This window comes from Vigna unguiculata, chromosome 10 (genome assembly GCF_004118075.2).
Source record: "Vigna unguiculata cultivar IT97K-499-35 chromosome 10, ASM411807v1, whole genome shotgun sequence".
Classification (NCBI taxonomy): domain Eukaryota; kingdom Viridiplantae; phylum Streptophyta; class Magnoliopsida; order Fabales; family Fabaceae; genus Vigna; species Vigna unguiculata.
Window position 1 is genome coordinate 19,304,751 of NC_040288.1, and position 13,154 is coordinate 19,317,904.

General features: G+C 43.1%; 1 protein-coding gene across 1 annotated transcript; it reads right to left on the minus strand.

The window, feature by feature from the left end:
- Positions 1–547: 547 nt before the first annotated feature.
- LOC114165352 (cytochrome P450 94B3-like) lies at positions 548–2,056 on the minus strand. The gene has a single exon (XM_028049996.1). The coding sequence runs from the start codon at positions 2,054–2,056 to the stop codon at positions 548–550; it is 1,509 nt and encodes a 502-aa protein (XP_027905797.1).
- Positions 2,057–13,154: the final 11,098 nt, after the last annotated feature.

Genomic DNA, 13,154 nt, shown 5'->3' on the forward strand with positions numbered 1-13,154 from the left:
TTGTTCTTTAGTACTCTATTTACTATTGTGAAGTCCTTGGATTTCGTTTGTATCCGGCATCGTGGTGTGCCTTAGTTTCTCCTAGCATCTTCTGAATATTGTTAGGAGTAGCGTTTATACTCCAGGGCTTGTCACTAAATTTCTATCCGTGTAGCATTTCATTTAAATTAAAGTTATTATTTAAATGGGGTGTTACACTTAGTGTATTATTTTAATATATCATGTAAATATATTTTGAGGTTACAGTTAATTATGACTAATATTCATATACATGTACTTAAGAAACACTTAAAAAGTAATTAATATTATGACTATTATTTAATAAAAAAACTTCAAAAAAAAGACTTTTCTTAATGGTGGATCGGATGAGTGAAAGGTTCTCCGAATACCGTATTTGCTTATACATATAACATATACCAAAGTTTAGTTTTTTATTTTTTAAATTGAAAACCATAAATACTTATAAAGATTGGTTCCACACTAAGATAATGACCTTAACCACTTAATTTCTTCTCCCATTTGTAGCACCAAGGTTCAGTATCACTTGTCACTCCTGAGTTCCAGCTCCAGTTCTGCTGTTGATCCTCACTTTGAATCCTCCAGCCATATGAGCAGTTAAAAGAGGAACAAAACGCGGGTGGTCATCAGAGACCGGCGAAATAACAAAACGATTAAGGATAGAAGCCACCACATACTCCATCTGAATAAAAGCCATTTCCCTCCCAAGACAAACTCTTGGACCCGCCTGAAAAACCGGGAACTTATAAGGATTCACACACTTCAGAACCCCATTATCAACATTCTCTTCATCAAACCAACGTTGTGGTTTAAAATCACAGCAATCCTTCCCCCACAGAGCCTCCATTCTCCCCATCCCGTATGGAAAATAAGTCACCCTTTCCCCTTTCCCCACGTGGGTCCCATCAGGTAACACGTCAGCACCACTCGCATGCTTCGAGTCCCACGCAACCGGTGGATACAGCCTCATCGACTCACACAAACACGCCTTCAACAACTTCATCTCTTTTAAACACTCATAATCCAAACCCTCACATCGGTTATTTCCACAATAAATCTCTTTCACTAGTAACGCTTCTTCCTCTCGATGTTTCGACAACAACCAGAACAGCCAGGTCATCGCCGCGGATGTGGTGTCTCTCCCCGCCATTATCATGCTTATAACCATATCCCTCACCACCGTCTCCTCTTGACCTGCCTCCAACAACCGTACCAGCAAATCGGTGCCACCTTTTCTTTCATTATATGTCATTTCATCTTTCTTTCCTTTTATGATCTTCATCACCGACTCATGCACAAGCTTCACGGCTTCCTTCAGAGCCTTCTCTGACCCCATGTTCAGCATTCTCTTCATCTTCCAAACCAGAAACACTGGCGCTGCGCCGCGTGCAGCGCTCACTTCGGAGGCGGTGTCGAAAGCTGTGAGAAGAGGCGGCAGCGGCCTTTTCAGGTCCAGGCAGCATGGATCGTAGCCTAGCGACACCTTGCACACCGTATCGAACGTAAGTCTCCGCAGCACATCCTGCAGGTCGATCACGTGTTTCTCACGTGATGCCTGCTCAAGTAGTGGAATAAGCCTGTGTTGGACCTCTTCCTGGAGCGTTTTCACGATGAAGTCCTTAAGGGACCGCGTACTGAACTCGTGGCTCGCTAGCTTGCGCTGCGCTTGCCAGAGCTCGCCATCGACGTTGAATATCCCGCACCCGAGAAGGTCTCCAAGGATTTCGGTGAAGGGTTTGCCTTTGGGGAAGTTGCCGAAGTTGGTCTTTAGAATGTACTCTACGTTGCGGGGGTTCGCCGTCACCACCGTGCGACGGGCACCGAGGCGGTGAACGACGATGGTGTGGGTCGGGGATTGTGCTATTTGTTCGGTGTACCAGTCAAGGAGACGGTGGCGGTTCTTGTAGAAAGAAACGAGGCATCCAATGATAGGGTGTGAAGGATGTGCATGGTTACGGTGATAGCCATATTGTTTTCCGTTGAAGAAACTAAGGAGAAACACGAAGAACAATAGAAGACTGAGGAGGAAAATGAGCATGGCTTGTGGCTGAGAGTGTTTGTTACACAAACTGTACTGTGATGATTTTCAGGTTGGAATGCAAGGTTAGTCCTTAGAGCTATATATAGAGTCATCACGATCCTCCAATGTGCATTAAGATCTCAGAGAAAAGAAGGAAAATAACAGATTTATAAATTATGAAATGTGATAAGAAAAGAAAAAAGAAATTGAAGTGTGTAAATAAATGTAGATAAAATAAAAGAATTATGATAGGTTAACAAAGTTTTTAACAAAGTTTTTGAGAAAGTTTCGTATTCACGTAAAAAATATTATTTTATTATTTTATTTTATTTAAAAAATAAAAATTTAATCTGTTTTAATTATATTTTTAGAAACTTTGTTAAATTTGTCAAAAGCTTTTTTTGTCAAGAGGTAATTTTCCAAAATAAAAATATATGTATATAGTTGATATTTTATAATTATAATACATTACAATACATAATATATTAGATGCAACTAGGACGGTGAGGTTCTATTTTGAATTTCAGGTGATTCTAACATGTAGTATAGTGCTTAGTGTTACCGAAGGAACAAAAGAAATGCGCCGCAAATTAGTAAATGGTTACAACAAGAGGTGGAGCACGTGGTTCATATGTCAAAAGAATGATGATAACATACACTTCCATTTGTAGTCTATATCAATTCAATACTAATAATATAATAATTTTATTTTAAAACTAAAATCATTTAGGAAAAGATGTCTATAAAAATATTAAATTTTAATAGGTGTACAAAAATTGAGGAGTGTACAAATATCATTTTTGGGAATAGCACTGACCTTTGAATAGATAATTAACACTAGAAAATGTAAAACTGATCAGCACTCATGAAATGCAATACTCGCTTCCCCATCTTATATCAAACATGCAACAAAATACATGGTAAAATTTTACTATTTATATCAAACATGCAACAAAATTATATATATATATATATATATATATATATATTTGAATTAAGTATGTTTTTAATTTTTGAACTTTGACACATTCTCAGTTTAATATATGCGAAAAAATATGTTCAATATCATAAAAAATATTAACATAATTGAGTTAAAATGATTATATTCATTTATTTTTTAAGTTTAGGAACTAAAATGTATGAAAATTTCAGACAGAATGAATTCCAATTTTGTACCAAATTTTAAGGATTATCCATATACTTAACCCCTATTTATCTATTTATTTATTTATTTATTAGACAAATATCATCACCTCTTTTATTTATCTATAACGTCAATGAGCATGGAATGAATGCACTGGTCAATAAGATTTTTAGAATATATAAAAGTAAAGATAATTAGAATATATAAACTTTAGAACTTCTATGAGTAAAGATAGATAAAAGAAGAAAAATAAATTCAAATGTTATGCTCCTTAGACTGCTAAATTGATAATTATTTCACTGCCACATCTCGATCTTAATTTCAATACTAAACCGATCAGACCGTTAAATATTGGACAACTTGATTTAAATTGAAGTTTATCAAAGGATATATAGTCTGATATATAAATATAATAAAACTAAAATAAAGATTATTTTTAGTTAAAGTTCCTAGATTGTTCCACATTAATAATTTCATTTTTAAATACCACGTAGATAATGATATGAAATTATTATTACTATTGATATTTTGGAAATATATGATTTTTATAAAATTTAATGATTTTTATTAAACATTTATACAAAATATTTTTTTATATTTAATTATAATGTATTAGGTGCAATTAGGAATGTCAACGAGACGGGTAGGATATTAGTAGTAGTTTTTCGTACCCTATCCGCTGGATAAATATCCGTAACGTACCCATCTCCATATCCATGCGGGTATTCGTTATCCGAGTATTCACATATTTTTTTTAATATCAATGGATATCCAGGGGTACCCGCAAGTATTTACAAAAAAATGTTTAAAATATTTAACAAGATATTTTAACTATAAATTCAAATAAAATACAATATATCACATTCATTGTAACACCCCATTTAATTTATAAGCGAAATTAAATGTAGTGTCGCATAAAATAACATACAAGCGCAGCCCGGGAGTTTGAAACTAAGCTCCCAACGATCCATGGCACACCACGATGCCCAAAAGAAAACGGGATAAAGAGTTAACTAAAAGTATATTAAATCTAAAACCATCTATTTCGTGGGTCGCAGCCTTAGATGAACTCATACAAAAAATATAAACTAGTCCACGCGGACTATGCAGCGGAATCTCCATTTCCTTGCTGACCTTTGGAACCTCCCCCATCAGCTCCCATCAATTAAATTGATGATCATCGCAAGAAAGAAGAACCACATACAAGACAACCATACAATAAACAGGGTAAGCTAGAGCCAGCAACATTTTTATCATACAGTCAAAATATATTTCTCACCATTCAATATCCAAACATCAACCAAGCATGTTATGACTCTCAATCAATACACTACGACTCGACTCATCCGGATATGTATAACTTGGTCGGATTCAGCGGATGTTTGCACTTGTGGTGGATACCTCTGCTCACCCCCGAGCTATGTGATACAAGTGTTACAATGAATCAAATTTCCCTCACCACAAGGTTAGCCCTTAATGAATTTCGGGCCTCATACTACTCTCACCACAGGAGTCAGTCCGCTCTAGGTGAGACTAACTGACTCCTAAGAGTGTCAGAATGCAACCTTACCTTGAATCCTTACCTAGCTATACAGATGGGGCACCACCATGAACACCTACTAACAGGGGCCATGGAATTACGTCCCAACCACTGAAGCGCGACCCTGAAAGTCTCACCTAGAGACCCCAAGGAATTATGCACTAACATAGACAAAATACAATCATACAATCAGATAATATTCACTATGCAAAGATACCCTCATTATATCAACCTTTAAAGTCGTTACCTTTAAATTTCCAGATCCAACCCATTCCAACTTATCATAATCCATTCATGTACATAGAGTCCAACTCATCTCATTATCATGTCACTTTAACAACACCAATCTCATTTAGTTCACATGTCAATACTCATACCAAACCCATCATTTATAATTCATGAATCATGCTACGCATACATCACACTCCATTATATACATGTCCCTCATCATAACATTCATACCTAACAAAAATAGATCATCCAGAAATTAACACACATCCAAACAAAGCGTTGTCTCGCTCAGCACCTCGCTCAGGTTGAGGGGTCTCGCTCAGCACCTTGCTCAAGCTGAGGGGTCTCGCTCAGGCGAGACAGTCTCGCTCAGGCGAGTCCTCCTTCCGCCTAGGCGAGGGCTCAAAACAAGAACAGGGAACGACGTGGGATCTCGCTTAGGCGAGACCCCTCTGCCTGGTCGAGTTGTCTGCTCAGTCAAAAACACACTCTGGCCGCCTGGGCGACCACTCGCACAGAAAGCTCTGGGCGAGCCTCTGCACGTCTCGCCTGGGTGAGTCTATCAGTGTCCGCCACTATTCGCACCTGCACAACGCATACACACACCCAACAGAGATTTCCAGCCAGTCCAAACACCCACAACAGTACACAATCTCAAGGAATCCACACCACAATGATACAAGTCAAAAAAAATATACCACACGAAGAGGGTCTAGCTTCCCTTACTTGGAAATAAGCTAGCAAAATGACCCGACACGCCCTCGATACCGAACGCACGAGCACAACAGCTCAAGGAACGAACGGAAGAGCTGAAAAGATAGCGGAACAGAAGCACGATATGGGTCACTTGGAACCCTAGCTGGGAAAAGGACGAAATGAACAATAGAGACGAGTTTGGGCTAGCCACAGTACTTACACGGAGTAGGAAACAACTTCGAACTAGCTTGAAGACAGCAGGAACCTAACCCTAGCAGAGCGTATTTTTGGCGCACGGGGGAAGATGACGGCTACGTTTCTGAAAGTGAAAGAGAGTGTGGAATTAGGGCAACGTGTAAGGCTTTTATCCTATGGGCCGACCTTTAGGCCCATCACTATAGGGCAACCCTTTAAAAGGGAGCAGAGAATAAAAAAGGGGCCTTACATTCTCCCCAACAAGAAAATTTTCGACCTCGAAAATAAAGACTCACCAGACAAACAGATGTGGATGTGATTTTCTCATGTCCTCCTCTAACTCCCACGTCGAGTCACCTGTCCTCCGATCCTAGATGACTTTAACAAGACTAATGGTCTTTCCACGACGTTCCTCAACCTTGCTCTCCTCCAAAGCGATTGCGGGTACTTCCACGGTGAGATCTTCCCTGATCTGTATATCTTCGGCTTCCAACACATGAGCTGGGTCAAACACATACTTCCTCAGCTGTGAGACGTGGAACACCGGATGAAGGTTCGCCAACTGCGGCGGTAACGCTATCTCATAAGCCACTGGTCCGATCCTCCTCGTGATCTGATACGAGCTAAGGAATTTAGGGGAAAGCTTTCTTGAGCGGAGAGCCCTTCCCACACCAGTGGTTCGGGTCACCCTCAAGAACACATGATCGCCGGCTGCGAACTCCAAGGGCCTCCTCCTACGGTCTGCATAGGCCTTCTGTCTACTCTAAGAAGCCTACATTCTGTTCCTCACCATCCTCACTTTCTCAATGGTCTGCTCTAACAATTCGGGTCCAACCAACACTGCCTCTCCATCCTGATACCAACAGAGAGGAGTCCTACACCTCCTGCCATAGAGAGCCTCGTATGGCGCCATGCCGATGCTCGCATGGAAGCTGTTGTTGTAGGTAAACTCAATCAAGGGCAACACCTCATCCCAAGCCCCCAGATGGTCCAATATGCACGTCCGCAGTAAATCCTCAAGTGACTGAATGGTCCTCTCTGATTGACCATCAGTCTGGGGATGGTAGGCTGAGCTCATAGTCAACTTGGTCCCCAATTCCTCATGTAAGGTTTGCCAGAATCGGGATGTAAACCGAGGGTCTCTGTCGGAAACTATGCTCGAAGGTACTCCATGCAACCTCACAATCTCCTTGACATACAGCTGAGCCAACTTGGCCATGGACATCCTCAAGTTCATCGCCAAGAAGTGTGCACTCTTGGTCAACCGATCCACTATCACCCAGATGGTGTCATGTCCTCTAAAGGTCCGCGGCAGATGGGTAACAAAGTCCATGGAGATGCTGTCCCATTTCCATACTGGTATCTCCAAAGGCTGTAGAATTCCATCGGGTCTCTGATGCTCCACCTTTGCCTTCTGGCACGTCAAATAGGCTGATACAAACTGTGCCACATCCTTTTTCATCCCCTGTCACCAGAATGTCTCCTTGAGGTCCTGGTACATCTTAGTCATGCCAGGATGCAAGCTAAGACGACTTTTGTGTCCTTCCTCAAGAATCAACTTCTTCATCTCTGCATCATCAGGTACACAGATTCTGCCCTGAAACATCAGTATACCATCCTCACCCAAAGCAAAATCCCTAGCCTCATCCGACCCAATCTGTTCTCTGGCTCTGTTCAGACTAGCATCCAATAACTGGCTCTCCCTCACTAAGCCCAAGAATCACTAGATTTAGTCAGGGTACTACATCTAATGAACTCAGATCCCACCTCCACCTGTAACTTCATATCTCGGAATTTCTCCAATAGTTCCACCTCCTTAATCATAAGGTGTGCAGTATGCACTGTCTTTCTACTCAAGGCATCTGCCACTACATTCGCCTTCCCTGGGTGGTATAAGAGCTCGAAGTCATAGTCCTTCAGGAATTCCATCCATCTTCTCTGTCTCATGTTCAGCTCCTTTTGGTCAAACAGATACTTGAGGCTCTTATGATCGCTGAACACACGGAACTGTGCACCATAGAGGTAGTGCCTCCAGATCTTCAAGGCAAATACTATCGCTGCCAACTCAAGGTCATGAGTGGGGTAATTACGCTCATGCACCTTAAGCTGCAGTGAAGCATACGCCACTGCCTTCTTTTCTTGCATCAAGACGCAGCCAAGCCCGAGATGAGACGCGTCGTAGTAGACTTCAAACGGTTTCCCCACATCCGGAATTACCAATATAGGAGCACTCGTCAATCTCCTCTTTAGTTCCTGAAAGCTCTCCTCACACTTGTTCGTCCAAGTGAAATATTGGTCCTTTCGGGTAAGCAAAGTCAGAGGTGCCACTATCTTGGAGAATCCCTCTATGAACCTCTTATAGTAGCCTGCCAACCCTACAAGGCTCCTGATCTTCGTGGCCGACTTAGGACTCTCCCACTTTACCACTGCTTCAACCTTTGCTGGGTCCACAGCAATCCCCTGGGCAGATATCACATGCCCCAAAAACCGAACCTTATCCATCCAGAACTCACACTTAGACAACTTGGCATATAGCTGCTTCTCTCTTAAAACACCAAACACCAATCTCAGGTGTTCTGCATGTTCCTCCTGAGTCCGGGAATAGATAAGGATGTCGTCTATGAAGACTACGACAAACTTATCTAGGAAAGGCCGGAAGATCCTATTCATGTAGTCCATGAACACTGCTGGAGTGTTGGTTATACCAAACGGTATAACCACATACTCATACTGGCCATATCTGGACCTCAAGGCCGTCTTCTGTAAGTCATCGTCCTTCACCAATATCTGGTGATATCCTGACCGCAGATCAATCTTAGAGAATACTGTTGACCCATGTAGCTGATCCATCAAGTCGTCGATTCTTGGAAGAGGGTACTTATTCTTGATGGTCATTTTGTTCAACTGTCTGTAGTCCACACACAGTCGCGAACTCCCATCCTTCTTCTTTACTAATAGCACTGGCGCTCCCCAAGGCGAAGTGTTGTGCCGAATAAACTGTTTCGCCATTAGTTCCTCTATCTGTTTCTTGAGTTCAACTAACTCTGCTGGAGCCATGCGGTAGGGAGCCATCGATACTGGACCTGTCCCCGGCACTAGATCGATCGAGAACTCTACCTCTCTGCGGGGAGGTAACCCGGGCACTTCTTCTGGGAACACATCCTCAAAATCCTGCACAACCGGTATTACCGATGTCGCCTCTCCTCCCTCCACCTCCAGATGTGTGAAGATCATGTAACACTACGCGCCGTCATGGAGTTCCTTCATAACACCCTGAGAAGATACCAACTCAGGCTCCTCTGTGTTGGGAAAAAGTAGCTTCTTCTCTCGACAGTCTATAAGCACGCGATTGGTAGAGAGCCAATCCATTCCTAAGATCACCTACAACTCTTGTAGAGGCAAACATATTAAGTTCACCCTGTACTTGCGTCCCTCTACCTCCACTAGACACCTAGCACATAAGGACGACGTCCTGACCAAACCAGATGCCGGGGTAGACACCGCAAGCTCACACTACAGCTCGCGCACCGGCAGACCCAACCGTTCCACACATGCATTTGACACAAAGGAGTGTGTCGCTCCAGAATCATACAACACACAACACCTTATCCCAGAAATCACACAATAACCCATAACAAGGTTACCTGAACCTGCAGTCTCTGCTCCGGTCATGGCATAGACTCTGCCCGTTGCTTGAGGCCTGTTGCCTCTGTCTCTCCGCTGGTGCTGGTGAGGGGTCTGAACTGGAGGGCATACCGCTGCCCTGGCAAGGTTGGGACAATCCTACCCAAAGTGGCCTTCCTTTCCACAGTTGTTGCACCTGCGGTAACCCTCCATGCGTGGACAAGCACTCCTCAGGTGAGGGCCTCCACAGATGTAGCACTGAACTCGACCCTGCTGTGGAGAAAAACTCCTAGACCCCTGAGGCTGATGGTGGGGTCTATCATACGGTCCATCGATCCTCTGAGGCGGCTGTGGCTGCTGTGGGCGTTGACCTTCCACCTCACACTTCATCTTCTCCATCACCCTGGCCTTCTCCACCAGACCGGCAAAATCCTTGATGGACAAAGGAGCTACCATCAAGCGGATATCACCGCGGAGACCGTTCTCGAACTTATGGCATCTCCACTCCTCATCAAGTGGCAGTGTATAGAAACGGCTGAGGTGCTTGAACCTCTTCGCGTACTCTTTCACAATCTTTTCTCCTTGGGTCAACTGGAGGAACTCCACCTCCTTGGTGTACCGGATGCTGTCTAGAAAATACTCAGAGAGGAACCTCTCCCTGAATGTCTCCCACATCACTGGCTCCTCTCTCTCCTCAAGGATGGATTTTGTGCTGATCCACCAATGCTCTGCCTCTCCCGTGAGCATATACACCAAGAACGCCAACCTGTTCTCTATAGGGCACATCTTGGCGTCATAGATGCGCTCCAGGTCCTTCAGCCATTGGTCTGCGGCGTCAGGACTGGTCTTCCCATCAAACTTTGCCGGGTGGTGCTTCAGAAAATCCTCCAAGCTCTGCTCCCTGGCTGCAGGTCGTGGTTCAGGACCAAACACAGGGGTAGCCGCCCTGTTCTCCTCCAGCTGGCGGAGGGCCTCCATGTGTTGCCGATGAGCATCCTCAGCAGCTACCCTCGCAGCCTCCATCTACTGCATCACCGCTTGCTGCTGCTCAAGCGACACCGCCTGTCGCTGCATGGATGCCTCATGCTGCTGCATCATCGCAGCACTCTGCTAGGCCATAGCTGCTACCATCGCCTCTATTGCCCTGGCGATATCAGGTACGTCTCCCTGGGATGATTGCGAAGTCCTACGAGGAGGTGCCATAGTCCACTGGCACACAGAAAAATCACTTGGTTAGGCTCGATAAAGACAAAAATTTAACGAAGAACACTCAGAAGACACAGAGAAAGCTAAGCGGACATCCAAGTCCACAAACCTAAGGAAAGACCGCTCTGATACCATAAATGTAACAGCCCATTTAATTTATAAGTGAAATTAAATGTAGTGTCGCATAAAATAACATATGAGCGCAGCCCGAGAGTTTGAAACTAAGCTCCCAACGATCCATGGCACACCACGATGCCCAAAAGAAAACGGGATAAAGAGTTAACTAAAAGTATATTAAATCTAAAACCATCTATTTCGTGGGTCGCAACCCTAGATGAACTCATACAGAAAATATAAACTAGTCCACAGGGACTATGCAGCGGAATCTCCATTTCCTTGTTGACCTCTGGAACCTCGCCCATCTGCTCCCATAAATTAAATTGATGATCATCGCAAGAAAGAAGAACCACATACAAGACAACCATACAATAAACAGGGTAAGCTACAGCCAACAACATTTTTATCATACAGTCAAAATATATTTCTCACCATTCAATATCCAAACATCAACCAAGCATGTTATGACTCTCAATCAATACACTACGACTCGACTCGACTCATCCGGATATGTATAACTTGGTCGGATTCAGCGGATGCTTGCACTTGTGGTGGATACCTCTGCTCACCCCCGAGCTTCTCACCCCTGAGCTATGTGTTACAAGTGTTACAATGAATCAAATTTCCCTCACCACAAGGTTAGCCCTTTATGAATTTCGGGCCTCCTGCTACTCTTACCACAGGAGTCAGTCCGTTCTAGGTGAGACTAACTGACTCCTCATTGTGTCAGCATGCAACCTTAGCTTGAATCCTTACTTAGCTATACAGATGGGGCACCACCATGAACACCCACTAACAGGGGCCATGGAATTACGTCCCGACCACTGAAGCGCGACCCTTAAAGTCTCACCTAGAGACCCTAAGGAATTATGCACTAACATAGACAAAATACAATCATACAATCAGATAATATTCAATATGCAAAGATACCCTCATTATATCAACCTTTAAAGTCGTTACCTTTAAATTTCCAGATCCAACCCATTCCAACTTATCATAATCCATTCATGTACATAGAGTCCAACTCATCTCATTATCATGCCACTTTAACATCACCAATCTCATTTAGTTCACATGTCAATACTCATACCAAACCCATCATTTATAATTCATGAATCATGCTACGCATACATCACACTCCATTATATACATGTCCCTCATCATAACATTCATACCCAACAAAAATAGATCATCTAGAAATAAACACACATCCAAACAAAGCGCTGTCTCGCTCAACACCTTGCTCAGGCTGAGGGGTCTCGCTCAGGCGAGTCCTCCATCTGCCTAGGCGAGGGCTCAAAACAAGAACAAGGAACGACGCGAGATCTCGCTTAGGCGAGACCCCTCTCGCCTGGGCGAGTTGTCTGCTCGCTCAAAAACACATTCTAGTCGCCTAGGCGACCACTCGCGCAGAAAGCTTTGGGCGAGCCTCTGCACGTCTCGCCTGGGCGTGGCAAGCTCGCCTTGGCGAGTCTATCAGTGTCCGCCACTGTTCGCACCTGCACAACGCATACACACACCCAACAGAGATTTCCAGCCAGTCCAAACACCCATAACAGTACACAATCTCAAGGAATCCACACCACAATGATACAAGTCAAAAACAAATATACCACATGAAGAGGGTCTAGCTTCCCTTACCTGGAAATAAGCTAGCAAAACAACCCGACACGCCCTCGATACCGAACGCACGAGCACAACAACTCAAGGAACAAACGGAAGAGCTGAAAAGATAGCAGAACAGAAGCACGATATGGGTCACTTGGAACCCTAGCTAGGAAAAGTACGAAATGAACAATAGAGACGAGTTTGGGCAAGCCACAGTACTTACATGGAGTAGGAAACAACTTCGAACTAGCTTGAAGACGGCAGGAACCTAACCATAGCAGAGCATATTTTTGGCGCACGGGGGAAGATGACGGCTACGTTTCTGAAAGTGAAAGAGAGTGTGGAATTAGGGCAACGTAAAAGGCTTTTATCCTATGGGTCGGCCTTTAGGCCCATCATTATAGGGCAGCCCTTTAAAAGGGAGCAGAAAATAAAAAGGGGGCCTCATATTCATAAATTTCAAACAAAGTTCAAATAATTTATTTAAATAGTGTTGAATGATAGTTTACAAAGAAATGGAGATTTTTTAAAACCAATTAACAAAAAATAACTCATTCCAGATCAATGTGTTAATATTTTAATTATTTTTAAAAACTTTTTTAATTTAAATTAGAATATAGCAGGTACGAGTATCTACGAGTACATATACTATGATACTCGTATCCGCCTCGTTAACATGCAAGTATAAAAAATATCCATACTTGTTACCTGCATGTATTCATTAACAATATTTATTTCCTATCTATTACGGATTT